This window comes from Hippichthys cyanospilos, chromosome 11 (assembly GCF_059441005.1).
Source record: "Hippichthys cyanospilos isolate Australia breed blue-spotted pipefish chromosome 11, RoL_Hcya_1.0, whole genome shotgun sequence".
NCBI lineage: Eukaryota > Metazoa > Chordata > Actinopteri > Syngnathiformes > Syngnathidae > Hippichthys > Hippichthys cyanospilos.
The window spans coordinates 3,819,698-3,834,962 of record NC_142379.1 but is presented as its reverse complement, the minus strand read 5'-3'; the positions used below and the strand labels follow the sequence as shown (position 1 = coordinate 3,834,962).

At 42.2% G+C, this 15,265-nt stretch overlaps 1 protein-coding gene across 1 annotated transcript in view; it reads left to right on the top strand.

The window, feature by feature from the left end:
* Positions 1 to 11,337, top strand: part of zbtb16b (zinc finger and BTB domain containing 16b) — a 28,188-nt gene extending 16,851 nt beyond the window's left edge. The window contains exons 5-7 of the mRNA XM_088426838.1: positions 4,027 to 4,197; positions 6,310 to 6,477; positions 7,736 to 11,337. Of these exons, the coding sequence (XP_088282964.1) occupies positions 4,027 to 4,197; positions 6,310 to 6,477; positions 7,736 to 7,965 (569 nt within the window). The 3' untranslated portion in view covers positions 7,966 to 11,337. The remainder of the gene's footprint in view (positions 1 to 4,026; positions 4,198 to 6,309; positions 6,478 to 7,735) is intronic.
* Positions 11,338 to 15,265: the final 3,928 nt, after the last annotated feature.

Here is a 15,265-nt window from a genome sequence, read left to right as displayed (position 1 = left end):
TAAGAATAATTTTTAAATTTGTCAAAATGCCTTTTGAGGCGATGAGGCGATGAAGCCTAAAGCGGTGTTTTATTTTATAATGCTGTTTTTGATTAAATAATTGGCAGCAATCTGTTTGGGAAAAATTGACTGTTTGCAATTTTTATTTTCTAAATTTCAGTAAAGCTGAAAAGTAACAAATATACTTGTTGTCTAATTGAAACTGCTGGTGAATAAAAAGGGCACGCACTTATGCTTCGCTTGGATCTTTTTTATTTTGTTTGTTTGTTTCGGTGCAAATTTGCAATGGGGGTCCTTGGAATATTTGCTTTCTAAAAGGAGTGCCTGATTATTTTTATCGCGTTTACGCAGGTTATAGCTTAGTCTAAAAGGGAACAAAAAGAAGTGCACCAAAGTGAGTAAAAACTAAAAGGATGAAAAATGATTACTTTATTGCAATTACATTCCACATGACAAAAACAAAGCCCTTTTCCTGGGATCATACACGCTCCCCCCTGGGATCACCTCGCGCCCCCCCAGGGGGGCCCGCCCCACTATTTGAGAAGCACTGATCTACAGGAACAAACAATATCAAAAGTGGTTAATGAGGCTCCATTTACCCATCACTACACCCAATCAAAATAATTCAAATAATCAAAAATAATTTGGAGTTACTGTGATTAAAAAAACAATAAAAAACGCGCAAAATGCGCACTGATCTACTGGATCGTCCTCCAACGATTGAACTACGGGATGAAAAATTTCTCTGCTCTTTTGTGCTTCATTAAAAATGAATCAAGGCAAAAATCGAACCTTGTGACGAGGACAAAAAAATGAATCAAAATACAGCGTCCAGGCTGTCAATGAATACAATCTCTTGTTCAATTTGCGGCAGGGTTTACTCCCAGATCCTCGGGGTGGGAAAACTTTTGTTTGCGGTGTGAAAAGCAACAGGCTGCGCTTATTTGTGAATGAAGGGATTAGCTCCAACACTTCACCCCAACACGCAGCGTGATCCTATCTGGTTGCCTGGACACGTGCTTTTGTCTCTTTTTGGCAGCGTGAGAGCCCGAGCCCGCTCCGGGAGGCAAACGTGGCGAGACGGCCTGTGTTTGCTCACGTGAGCGCACGTCGGCGGATGCGCCCAAATAGCATCCCCGCCTCGGCCCGTTCTGAATTATTAACCTACTTTGCGCGGCGTCAAAGTGCCCGCTTTCTGGCCGCGACGAAGCTCCTGAGTAAATCATTCCTGCCATTCCTGAAGACACAATGGTCAGTGTAGCGCGGCCTTAAAGGAATGCCGTTGCTTATATGCTATTGACCCTATTGAGCGCCGTGGGTCACGGGGTCACACTGGGCCTTAAAACCCAAATCCTGAGTCCATTGTCTGGTTAAGGGTGAGAACGCAGGGGGCAGTGACAGTCAACTTTAGGGCTTATTTTCTGCACTTATTAGCTAAAGCTGACTGGAAAAATGTAAAGTACTTTTTTTTTTAAAAAGTGTATACTTTTTTATACTGCCCTGGACCAACACGTTAGAAGACCTAGGAATGAAATGCGGGACAGAGTGTTTTTATAATTACTAAATTGCAATGTACAATACCATTAATTTAAAAAATGCACAAAATTACTTCTTACAACAAATGTGGTTCAGCGGTTATTTGCTGTGCTATTGGTAATTCTGATGAAAGTCCATGCACTGGGTAAAAAAGTAAAGTAACTCACAGAATGTGAATATTTTGCAAATTATTTGTTGTAGGGTTTCAGGACAGTGGTTCTCAACGATGATGTGCCTGCAGCGAAATAGCGAAACGCCTCGCCCGAAAATGGTATCAATAATGACAAAATGCGTCCGTAGAATACTCATTACAAAACAAAGTCACTACAACACAATTTAATAATAAATTGCTTCATGTTTCAATTAATTTTGTCTTAAGTTGAAAATGTACTGTTCTTGGCACAGCATCCAAATATATTTGTTGATACGTCTTGAAACCATGTCGAAATCTTAAGTGACTTTGCGTACACCAGTTGAAGAGGCACCGTGTTAGGATAGTGGATCTTTTACATGCGCACTGAGAAACGTACATGTGCATATTTTTTTTTTGGGGGGGGGGGGGGGGGGGGTTGGGGGGCACAAAAAAAAAATCTCTGAGCAGATGGCACCAAAGAAAGCGCTTTCAGTGAAACATGCACACAGCTGATAATTAAAGTGGCTTTGAAATATTTAAATATGTGGATTATGAGTTATTCAACTGGTCCAGGCTGACCACACATAGGAAAAGAAAGCAGGCCCCCTGCTGGTAAACACAAGCATCGAGCAAGAAGACCTGAGCTGACCAAACGTTTCAAGTAGATCCGGCTAAACGGTGAAAGGATTTCCCGTACGGTCAGCGTTTAAGGTGTGTGGTATATCGAGAGCGGCGGGCGTGTTGCCTTTCAACTCAAATATTGTGATACGCGGGTGAGAAAGGGCCCCGGTCATTAGGCGAGCGCATAAAGACGGTGGGTGAGGGGGGTGGGGGGGCGACGGGGGTGGGAGGCGCATGCGGGGCCTATGACTAATGGGCTGGGTCAATGAGGGCCCGGACCTCATTGTGTGCTCTTTGTGCAGCCAGCAACCCCAAAGCCCGTAACAGGTGCAGCTCAATCCAGTGGCCGGCCTCCCCCCCGGATTGTTAAGAGCGGGGAATGTCTTTCATCCCGTCCTCTTGGCGTTAATGATTACGGAGCGTCCGCCGGTCGTTTTTACGGGGCATTTCCATGCAGGAAAAAAAACACACGGATGAGAAGTCATCCGTCTTCTTCACAATCGTTTGCGAAAGGTCCCGGAAAGAGGCGCGTTTGTTTGCGCAAGATTACGAAAACGATGGCCGCTGAACGTTTTCTGCTTTGATTTGTTTCTTTTGTCTCTTGTCCGTTAACTTGATTGAACCCAAAAAGCGGGCGGCTGACACTCTTCGCCTCTTTAGTATGAGCGCCCCGCATCCCTTTCCCCCCGCGTTAATTCCAATTTAATTGCCAGTTGCCTCAAGGCACTTCAATAACAGTAACAAATGATTTGATTTAGTGGACCTCATCAGACTGCATTTTAAATGTGACACAGCAACCCCACTTGAATTCCAATGAAGTGCTGGCACAGTCCCGTGTTTACTAATGATCCTCGGCTGGAGATGTCTGATTGAATCTCAGTCAGGAGCGATGGGCGCTGCGAGCGTGGCGAGGGGATCTGAAACCTGAGCAGACAAGACAAATAAGGACCCTCATAATCTCCGACGAATGCCCGAGCGTCTCCGGAGGCGCGTTTTTGGTCGGTAAAGCCGCAGATTAGCCGGCTCCTCGGTATTACCGCACGTATGATTTTCGCTCTGGCGCGAGTGGATTTGGAGTGGCGGCGCAGTGTATGACGAGCCAAAGGATGCGCATCTCCTAGCCGTTTTGACTTAAACGAGCCCGCCGCCGGCTCCCCATCTGTATTCGTCGCCACACTCGGCGCAACAGGAAAGCGGCCCCAAAGAGATGCCAGGTCACACACAGGATTAAACTGGATTGTGTTTTTTTTTTTTTTCTTTTTTCTGCAGTCCTGCCTTTAATGGCTTGATATCACTACTTAACATTCTGCGCAGGGCGCAGGGTGTAGGCATCATTTAGGGCGGAGCCACTATCAGCCGCTCTTTCAGCGCCGAGGACTTCACAGGCTGCGGCTGACTCCTGATGGGGAATGAAGAGAATAATTACACATCTAACGTAGCAGGAAGGAGCCATTGATTGTGTGATTGGCATGCGTGAGCTTGGGTGGGAAATTCTTCAGGAAAACAATGACTTTCATGGTTGGAAATAGAACGTATAAAAGGCTCACAGCTGAAAGCGCCTGCGGGCTTTTAGGGGAGTTGGTTTAGGTAGAGACACTTGCTCTTTGAAAGAAGCTTTTCCCTCCGAGGACTCGCGCAAAGTTGAAGTGACCCAGTTTCCCCACTTAAGGCCCCGTGTCTGCGCGCCGTACTGAAATAACCGCGCGCCTCCGTCTCTCCTTTTGTGCTTTCTCCAGGGACTGACATGGCGGTGTTCTGTCTGCTGTGCGCAAAGCGCTTCCAGACCCAGAAGGCCCTGCAGCAGCACATGGAGGTCCACGCCGGCATGCACAGCTACATCTGCAGCCACTGCGAGCGCCCCTTCCCCAGCCACACCACCCTCAAAAGACACTTGCGCTCGCACTCGGGTGAGAACTCACAATGCCGCCTCCTCCCTGGCACCTCAGCTGATGCCTGGGCAGGAAGTGGGGGACCAAAGCCTCTGATAACTAACATGTTTTACTCCATGACTCTGAAAAGTGGAGAATTATACTCCACATGCATATATATATATATATATATATATATATATATTAGTATATTAGTATATTTTAGACTACAAGCCACACTGGTGTATAAGCCACAGCAGCAATAAGCCGTTTGAGAGTATGGAAGTTTTTTTTTGTTTGTTTGTTTTTCAGTTAAAACCATTAACTGCCCGCTTACAGCAACATCTCATCTACAACATACCGAACATGCCTGCATGTTTAGCAACATAACACAGACAGAAGACTTTATCTTTTCACAGCGTTACCAGTGGATTGTCCCCTGGTGACTAATAAAATAAAACTGCAGATAGGGCGCACTGGACTATAAGCCGCAGGGCTCAAATCATGAAAAAATGGTTGCGTCTTGTAGTCTGAAATTTATGGTGCATATCAAAACATAACTAATTTAATTACAAGGTGGCAGTATGTCTAATTTTGAAACTTGTTTACTGCAAATACTTGTGTATTATTTGTAGAGTATTGACATAAATATTTGTACAATATTTTATACAATAAAGCCGTTTTGCCACGTTTATCACACCAGTGCCAATAAAAGATTTAATAACACTCCTCCAAACAGTCATACAATGTGTGTGGACCCCATCAAATCGGATTTGATTTTGGTCTCGGTTTTTAGCTGTCAAGGTTGATCAGATTGGCGTAAAGTTTAACCTTTATACTTAGACGTCATTGTTTCATATTCAAACCGGACACTCATGGGTCATTTTGTACCCCATTTATTAGAAAACCGCATAGATTTTTTTATATTATATAATTTTATACAACTTAATGCATTTTGTTGGCGTAGTTAAGAAAAAAAAAAAAAGATGTTTTCATTACATTTTTTTACTTGTATGGAGGCTCCGCAAAGAAACACAAAAAGCCTAATAAGGGGTTGAACTTGAAATTCAGTTGGATTTTTTTGAGGCGTATTCTTGCCCATAAAGTGTTGCGTGAACTTCAAATGTTACCGCTGACATTGAAGTCCAATTAACTCTAAATACGCCTCCTCTCAAAAACGACTTTTGTCAAGGAGGAATGTGTTGCATTTCTTCTTTGTACGTGACTCCATTTCTTCCGTTAATTGATTAGCACGCATCATCTCCCGGCCCGCTTCTGCATCAGATGACTCACCTCTGCTGTGACAGCACTGTACCGTTCCGGCCGGTGCTTATTTTGGGCAATTTCATCGTGTTTATATTTTTGGGTTCTTAGACAGCCGTCGGGCGCTTGTGCAAATTCACGGCTGTCAGTTCCAGTGCGCTTGACGCCGGGCGATAGAGGGAACCCAAATAAATATTGAAGGAAAAGCAAATGGAAATGACTTGTCTTGTGTGTTCTAGCCAGGGCCAGTTTGAGCGCCGCGAGAAACCCGGGCGATATTTGCCGAGGAGATGTCCCCCTTTCTTCTCTTACCTTAAATAACACTCTCAGCTGTCAGGACGGCTTGATGTCTAGACGGCGCAAATACATAATTGATGTGAAGAGACAGAAGTGAGGGGAGTTTTGGCCGTGACAGCGTATCTTGTTTGTATGCCATTCTGCTTGGAAGTAACATTTTGTAAATGTCAGCGTGCGGGGAGGGGAGGGGGGGGATATATTGGGGGAGAATTGGCCTGTAATGAGGACGGCCATGTATCCTGGGCCTTGCTTGTTGCTGTGGTCACTGAGATAATGAGCCACATAGGTCATTGGAGATGAGTCAAATCATCAGCCGAGGAGAGAAATAGATTAACTACAGTACAGAGGCGAGAGCAGCGCGCGGCCGCCGGGCCTTTATTAGCCGTTAGCCGAGAGGAGTGCCCTCGGATCGCAACGTTGGCGACGTACCACGGCACATGTGTCCGGTCCGACTATGCGGACATACGCGAGCCGGCGTGTCGTGCCAAGGATAAAGCTAGCCTCGCGAGATAATGTGCCGCGTCGGCGGCCGGGCTATTGTGTTGACACGACACGACTTACTCGTGGGTGTGCGTGCGTTTCGATTTTCAGGCGATCACCCGTTCGAGTGCGAGTTCTGCGGGAGCTGCTTCCGGGACGACGGTACCCTGAGGGGCCACAAACGCATCCACACGGGAGAGAAGCCTTACGAATGCAACAGCTGCGGGAAGCGCTTCAGCCTCAAACACCAGCTCGAGACGCACTACCGCGTGCACACAGGTGAGAGCCGCGAGGGGGTATCGGGTACTCAGAGGGGCTACCGATACTAATCATCTTAAGTATCAGAAAGGAAGGTTCTGTCACTGTGTTGTATCATCTTGAGACCCAGCTTCTTCATTTGTGTCTACTGTTGTGTCCATTTGGTGTCAGCAAGACAGACAAATTCATTGCATCCCACCCGAACGCATGAGTCACCGTCGGAAAGATCAAGATGTCTTCTAGTGAGCACACGAGGACTCAGTTGAATACGTCGAAATATACAGACAAAAGGCAAACGTTCGTTAGAGAGGACGCAAATGAATAGGCTGTGTCTCAGGAGGAGAAGTAATTCTATATATCAAAGGTTCCAGAGGCCTTAGGACTACAGTGGACACCTGGGTTACGGCGTCCCTGGCTTACATTTTTTTCACATTACGAAGTGGAATACTAAGTTTTTTTTCATCCCCTCTTACGGCATTTTTCCCGCGTTACAGTATCAACTGTCATATGACATGTGGGGTTGGCTGTTTGTTCTTTTTGCCTCCCTCTTCAGGCGTTTTTCGCCTGTGCTGCAATGTGTCACTAAGATGCTGGTCTGCCATTGGTCGGCATCACGGTGTCAATAGGATAACCGATATGCTAAAGACCTGTATATTATGTATGCTAAAGACATGTATATTATCTAAAAGTAGCACTTACTATACTATTTTGTTACCAATTTATAATATGTTAATACAATTTTGATGTTTTTACCTGGGATTTTATTCGCATTAGCTAGGTTTCTTTTGCATGCCATACGACCCCAAATCCGGATTAATTTCATATGGTGGGGCTCCACTGTACTAAGCCTGATACTGGTATCTGTCTCAAAGTAATGGATCCTTCCAAGGTTTTTCAAATTTTAAATCAATCAACATTTGGCGTAATCACGATCCAGCACAAAGGTCTTCAAAAAACATTCCTAACATATCCTTACATTTTTCCCTCAACAGCAATCCAACAAACCAACTTTCCAAATCTTAAAACGTGAAAATAATCCAAACAACAAGACTGCGACATTTCTCAACAATTATAAATATTGTATTGGCATGTATTATTTATTATACCCTCTTTAGGCAGAGTCTTAATTTTCTATTAAGAAGCTGGGTTTCAGAAGCGTTTAGATCGATAGATATACGCGATAGATAACAATACAGTTAGAGATATAGATGCATAGATTCTTTATCCTCTGCAAAAAACTAATATTACCATAGCTAACAGTTTTGTTTTGTTTTTTCAGGTGAGAAGCCATTTGAGTGTAAGCTGTGTCACCAACGTTCCAGAGACTACTCGGCTATGATCAAGCACCTGCGCACCCACAACGGCGCATCCCCGTACCAGTGCACCATCTGCCAGGACTTCTGCCCCAGCCTGGCCGCCATGCAGAAGCACATGAAGGGCCACAAACCCGAGGAGGTGCCGGCCGACTGGAGGATAGAAAAGACTTATCTGTACGTCTGTTATGTCTGAGCAGGTCTTGGACCGGGGGGGGGGGGGAGTAGTGGGTGGGAAAAAAACCTCACTGAGTCAATACTTGTGACTCTTGCCAGGTTAAACGTTTAAAAATGCATAGCGGAAAGTTATCATTCTGGGAGAACGTGCACGATAACGTACTTTATGACATGATTTGTGCCATTTAACGATAAAAAAGCGTTCAGAGACCGCGCCTCGTCTTTCAAACTATTCTCAACAAAACGTGTTAAACTGTGAAAAAGTTCAAAGGCGCGGACAAAGACGCAGAAAGTGGACAGCTTCAAATGAGACCCAAAGAGTCTTTGTGAGAGGATTTCGTTTCCTTAACCATACCTCACGGAATTCCACGCAAAAGTGGTGACTGAGGACACGTTTACACCATAACAATCTTGTAAAATAAAAAAAAATAAAAAAAATGGGAGTCTATGTTTCTCGACAAGGACGTTTTTCAAGAATTCAAGTCACGGTCTGAAGACGCAGTCAGAGAATTGTGATGATCATTAAGAGTGGAATGTGTCTACTGGTCAAAAATTTGGCCATTTCTTTCTCCCATTTTTTTTTTCCCTTTCCAAAATGCTGTGACTGACAATTTTTTCCATCCAAATGAACAAGTGTACACTAGTGATAAGTTATTTCAGGTACGGGACATACTGATTATTAGGAGTCAAGTAGGCCAATAAACGATATTTGAAGTAAAATGGAAAACATTGCGGTCAAAATTAATTGAATAAATAAATACCACCCAACTCTTAAGGTCCATTTTTACTGGGCTGGCAGTGCCAATAACTTATTCTCTACTTTTAACGGCCAGACATCAAATTACTCAATAGTAATCCCTAGTAGTAATTAGTAAGTAGTAATTTTGCTGTAAATGGGGACCGAAAACCCACTGCAAAAAGTGAAAAACCGCAAAGTGACATCACACCCCCCCCACTCCAGATTTTTCAGGCATGCGTATGCGGGTACCTGAATTTTTTAAATTTGCAAAGTATTTATGCTTTACATATTTAGACAAACATTACTGCAGTACACATTTACTTAAATTGTAAATTATTAAACTATACAGTAGCTGTACTGTTATCCCTTCCCATTTCCATCCTTTGGCTGTAGTCTCACGGAGAGCCATGGTGGGACTCGGATTACCGGCGCCTGGAAGTTGACCGGGGTTTACACTTGAAATTCCAATTTATTTCAAAAAGAAATGCTCGGTAACAGATTTACAATGTGCCCTTGCATTGCCACATTTGTCTCTCTCTCTTCCCCGGTTGGTATCTTATAAGTTTCGTTGAAAAGTTAAACGTTTCCTGTCGTCGTCCCAGTTATAAATTGTTATCTTATTGGCCTTCCGATTTTGTAAACAAGCATACTTGGCCCGGCAATGATCAGTTTCTCGCTCGCAGGGATGGACGAGTACCGATACCAAGTATCGATATTGGGCTGATGCCTGACCTTATTTAAAGGTATCGGTACTTGCGATGGAAGCCAATAATCGTAATGTCTACTCTTTTGCAACAGTTTTACGATCCCAAAGTAGAATTTACAAAGTGAAAAAATTTAAAATTGCCATTGAGTTTTTCTGTTGGGAAAAATTGATTTATCTAGTCGTATCGGTACTTGGTATTGCTATCTATTCAAGAGTTGAGTACTTGCACTGGTATTGAGCATCCCTTCTCCCAAGCGTGGACATCAAATGATATTTGATGTCCAATTTCCTTTAGCTTTGGCATCCAAATAACCAAAAAAAAAACATTGATGGTAAAAAATACTGGCTGGTTTTTAGTTGTTGCAATATTAAAAAGACACCTCTACTAAGGTAGATCAAATAATAATTGCTGCGCGTCCCTCATTTTGATATTAAGCGTGTCTGGGCTTTTGACGTGAGTTGATTGTGCTGTAAAAATCCTTGGGTATTAAAAAAAATAAAACAATTTCACGAAGGCTTGGTTGGCCGCGCCATTTTCAGCTCTCTCCCGCTACTTTTTTTTTTTTTTTTTTAAGTTCCTGTGCTTGTTTCACTTGAATGGATGTCAGGTTTTTTTGGCCTCACGACACGTGAGCTCTTCAATCGTCTCGTTTTGTGGCGGACGGCGTCATGGACTCCGAGGTAGCAGGCTTCTATTTCATTCAGCGTACTTTATTTTTTGCTATTTATATGTTGTTCGTTACCAAATATGTGCTGATGGTTTCAGGTAGACAGCTCTATTTGTCCGCCATTTTCGCCGTTTGTTGGCAAAAGTGTTGATCTGTCTGTGGGTTTTTTTTTTTTTTTATTTCCTAACCCTTACCCGTCACGATTTCAATGGTCAAACTGTAAAGAAAAAAAATGTAAAGAGCCTGAACATGGCTTTGATGTGTTTTTTTTTAATCGTCTATAATTAGATGTCTTATAAGTCACAGAACTGATAAAAATAGAACATGAAAAGCAGTTTTTTTTAAATTATTTTTAAAAGAAAAATCAGACACTTGACAGTTGATGTCCGTTGTGGTGTTCTGTGTCACGTACAGGTCGTCCTGCGTTGTTGTTTCCCTGTGTGAGCCTAACACAGGCCTTATAGAGTTAAACATGTTGTATTTTTGTATCACAGTAATTTGCTGTCTTGTTTACATTTGGTATCATTTAAGAAGCATCTTTAACGTGTGCGTTTTATACGCCCCTGAGAGAAAAAAAAAGGAAAAAAAAAAAAACGTCCCTCTCCCTTGTGCCTCTTTTTCTAAGTAATGACATGCTTGAGTACGTGGGTCTGTGCTGTTGGTTTTTTTTTTTTTTTTTTGGTTTCCCGCTCCCCAAAATCCGAAATGAGATCTAGGTCTCGGAAGGTTGCAACTGGAAGCACCGTACTGTGATTGTGACGCTGACGCAAGTTGCCGGCAAGGGCGATGAGGAAAAAAAGAAAAAAAAAAAAAAAACGCAGTGTATAGCACATCCTGGCAACTTGATGCCATGACACACATTCACTGTATCTATTCTATACATGAACATGCACTATAACCAGTTTAGTCAGTGGACCAAAAGAAATAGAGCACTTTTGTTCTTTTTTTTTTTTTAAATCTTTGTATCTTGTGATAATGCAGTTGTCCTTTTATTTGGTGTGTCCTAGAAGGCTGTGATTCGCATCGTTTTAGATATGTCGATGTCTGTCTACCTCAGGGCCAGGTCAAAGTTCGAGCTGGTGTCCAATCAGGGTTGTTCTTCTTGCCATGTGTGCAGTAAAATCCCTCCTCATTGCCGCTTTTAAACACCCGTGTGTGAAAGTGTTCTCTCAGTGTGGATTCAGGCACAACTCTGTACGCGTCAGTGTTCGGTGGCATGGTCAAAGAAAAAGAAAAAAGAAAAAAAAAACGGATTAAAACAATTTACTATTCTATGCATTCTGCCTCTTCTGTCTACTGCTTGATCACCTCGGAGAACTAAAGAAATCTGAGACCTACAGTCAAATACAGGCCAGATAATGTCATTTACTGTAAAGTGGGAGGTCACAAAATAATGATTGCAATGGGGACCACCCCTGCCTAAAAAAATAAATAAAAAGTTTGGTGCTCTCATAAACTCTAGAACAGTGTTTCTGAACCTCTGTTCAGTGATGTACCCCCTGTGAAATATCTTATCAGCCAAGTACCCCTTTATCAGTGCAAAGAATTTAGGGGTTTAAAAAAAACAAACTTAAAAACATGCCATCAGTGTCTGATTTATTAAACTTTAGAACCTCTAATATTTGTCCAAAGAAAAATATTCAATTTCAGTGTTCTCTTTTGGCATTGTAAAAATAAATCATTAACTTGACAGGTAACGAGCGGTGGCACGAGTTGGATCGAACCATTCGAGTATGGGGGAGAATCTGGGTTTGAAAAATAATGACATTGAATAACCTACTGACGATTAAATTTGTTTTACGAACATATATTTTCCTGAAAGAATTAATGACCAGTAATTATTTTCTGTTTTATTTGAAATCTCGAGTTCTTTCAAATACCCCCAGGGGTATTCGTATTGGGGTATTCGATGGCGTACTGCGTTGTAATATACACTGGCTTGTAAGGTGCACCGTTTTAAAAGGGGACAATGTTTAAGATTTAGACCGTTTTTCTTTAAAAATGAATAAATGATTATAATATATATTATATGATTTCTTAATGACCAAGAGTACATTTTGAATATACGCGTAGATCTAGTTATCATATACCGTAATGTCTGTAATGGAAAAAAAGTCAAAATCTTACACACCGTCCCTTTAAGGCTCACTGGGTTATAAAGTGCATCTGTTTATAAGGTGCACTGGGTTATCATAAGCAAGTTAAAAGGTGCATCAGACTATAAGGCTCACTCATTTATTAGCCGCTTATCCTCACTAATTTCGTTGGCTAACTGGTTGCTAATATGCAATCATTTGAAGACATTTAAAATAGACTTTTTTTTACACAGGGAGACATTTGAATTGCATATAAGAGAGACATTTGGTGCACCGTTGGTATCATTAAAGGATTTTAAGTGTGACTCTTAGCTTTCGCCATCATTCTGGCAGACAATCCCGCAGATTCCTGCCACCCTCCCAACACGTTCCTGGCCCCTGCCCAAACCTTCCCAGTGGCTTATTTGTGTCACGTGGGCCACGTGAAAACAGCTGGAGTCACTCCAGGCTCCGTGCTGACCCCTGATGGCACCGTGCCGCAGCCGCAGCTGGCCTGCGTCTTAATCCAGATGCGGAAGGAGCTCAAAATTAGTGTCGCGGGACTCCCAAAGCTCCATGTGCGGCACGGTGAGAGTGGCAAAGCTCAGTCAGACCTCTTAATTACAAATGCTGGCAGAGATTTCTGGATATCCTCTCATTCACTTCCCCTCATGTTTGCCGAATACTTTTAAGACTGTGCCACGATGTCCTTTCGTCACCTTTCCCATCGCACGGTGTTCTCATAAAGTTAAACTGTGAAATAAGAGCAAACATGCACTCTCGCACAAAAATCACAACACAACTGCCGTGTGCACACAAAAGTGCACACCTTTGCTCCGACAATCACTATCATGTGTATTTTGCCCGGGAGGGTCATAAAAAAAAAAAGGAGATTCCAGTTTAATATGACCTTGACCATCTAAAGTTACTGAGGAATTTTAATTTTTGCCACGCCATTCACATGTTACACAATTGGAATAGAATGCTAATTTTAACTAGTTTAAAAACTAAATAAAAAAGGCAATTTTGTCCAGTAGGTGGTAGTAAATTCCCACATGCTGAAAACAACAAACAAATATTCAGTGTATGCATTAATCAAACAAGGTTGCTGAGGATATAGTATTGCTTGGTCATAGCTAAAAATTTTCAGAATATAATACTCTTATGATGGACGTATTTCAGTCTACTTTAATTGTATATAATGGGGTGCAAAAGCAGGGAAACAAAGTTATATGAAAAAAATAAACTAATGTCCCTTTCTGCTATATTATTTAACTGGCATAATACTCGTATATCTTTTTGCAAGACCTTTTTGTGGGTCTTAACACTAATTTTGAAGCACTGCGATGCAAGGATATGTATAAAGAATTGAAATTTGGAAGAAGAAAAAAAAAAGGTTGTCACGTGTCAACGTGTGCCCCAACTAGTAGGAAAAAAAAACCCAACATTCTGATTTTCTGTTTGTGGTAGGAAGCAAATTAAGTAGTAACAACATCTCATTTCATCCATGTCCGGAGGCGGCCATTTGGTCAATTCTGTAGCTTGAAAACGACAGTGTTTTTCGGTTTTGGTCACGTGACAGTAGTTAGGCACTGTGATGGCAATTTCAGGGCACGAGAATAGAATTGTGCTCTCACTGCCAAGATGTCGACTATAGATGGACAGATGTGATTTTTTTTTCCAGGGCTACGCTACGTATTATCAGTAATCAAGGAGGTTGTTAACCAATATTTGGGAGCCGATAGTATTGGTACCAAAAGGTGAACTAATAATTTAACTTTTGTAAAATCTGTTGTAAAATCCTAACAAAAACCTCTTCTCCAGTCATCAGGGTGTCTTTACAACTTTCACGAACCAAACAAATGCTCTTTTTAGGTTTTATACAGCAAGACGGAATTTCCAAATAAAAGGAACACATTTTCAAAATAAAAGGAACACACAATGTAAGTAAACATTTCCCTCGAGTTTTAAAGTGATTTATAAGCCACTAGAAGAAATAAATAAAAGACTGCTGCTGATTTTCAACAAAATCCCGAGCGCCGATAATCGATCCTAAAACGGATGTTAAACACTCTTGTCCTTTTATATCGACAAACACAAATCTAAACGATAGAACCTCACGATCACCTCTGCCACGCGTCCAAGGGCAAACGCTGGGCACAGGAGCAGATTGAGTTGAATCCTGCGCTAACGTAATCTTCTCTGTTTAATTAGAGCGAGCGTGGTGGGCAAAAAAAAAAAAAACTGCACACACATTATAACCACCATCTGGTGTGGGTGAAGGCCCCATTCCTACCAGCTTCAGCCATCATTAGGCCTCTACAAACTCATACATGACAGCAATTTATGCAACCTGCCACGTTCAATACAGACACAGCAGTTTATTGTTTAGCAGTGTTGTGACGAGGGCATCGCCGCCGCTTCCACTTGTCCACCGCTGTGCTGTCATGTCATCCTAATATGCCCAGGACACAATTGTCCACACTCAATAGCTCATGGAGCTGCACAGTGAGATGTTTTTTTTTTTCGCCGGAGAGTAATCGTGCTTAGCCTGTGACGTCAATAACTAACACAAAACAGCAGTTTCGCTCTTTTCAGATGAAGCTGCAAGGTCATTCAAATGAAGGAGAATGTCCTTGAAAATACCGCAAGGTGGCAGTGTAACCAAAGGAGTAACTGATACTGACCCATCCTAAACCAACGTCATGACACACGAGAAAGAAAACCAACCTCGGGCGAATTTAGGACAATAGGTCTATTTTTTGCACCAAAATAAGCCGCTAATGTTCATTCACATTTAAAAAAAAAAACATTCACATTCCGAATCAAAGCAAATCCGCCAACACATCACGAGAGCAGGGGTTCTATAGTGGGGGTATATGGGTACCCCTGGGGGCACTTGAAGGAACTCCAGGGGGTACTCGACATTTTACATAAAACATGCGAAAACCCTTCAAAAGTAATTTTTGAAGTAATTAAATGTTTCAGGAAAATACAAGTTCATAAAACAATTTCTTTTTAGTTGGTTATTCAATTTATTTAAAAAAAAACATTGTCCTCGTTCTACAATGGTTCGACCCAATTTGTCACTCGCCACCTCTCATTACCTGTCAAGTTAATGATTTATTTTT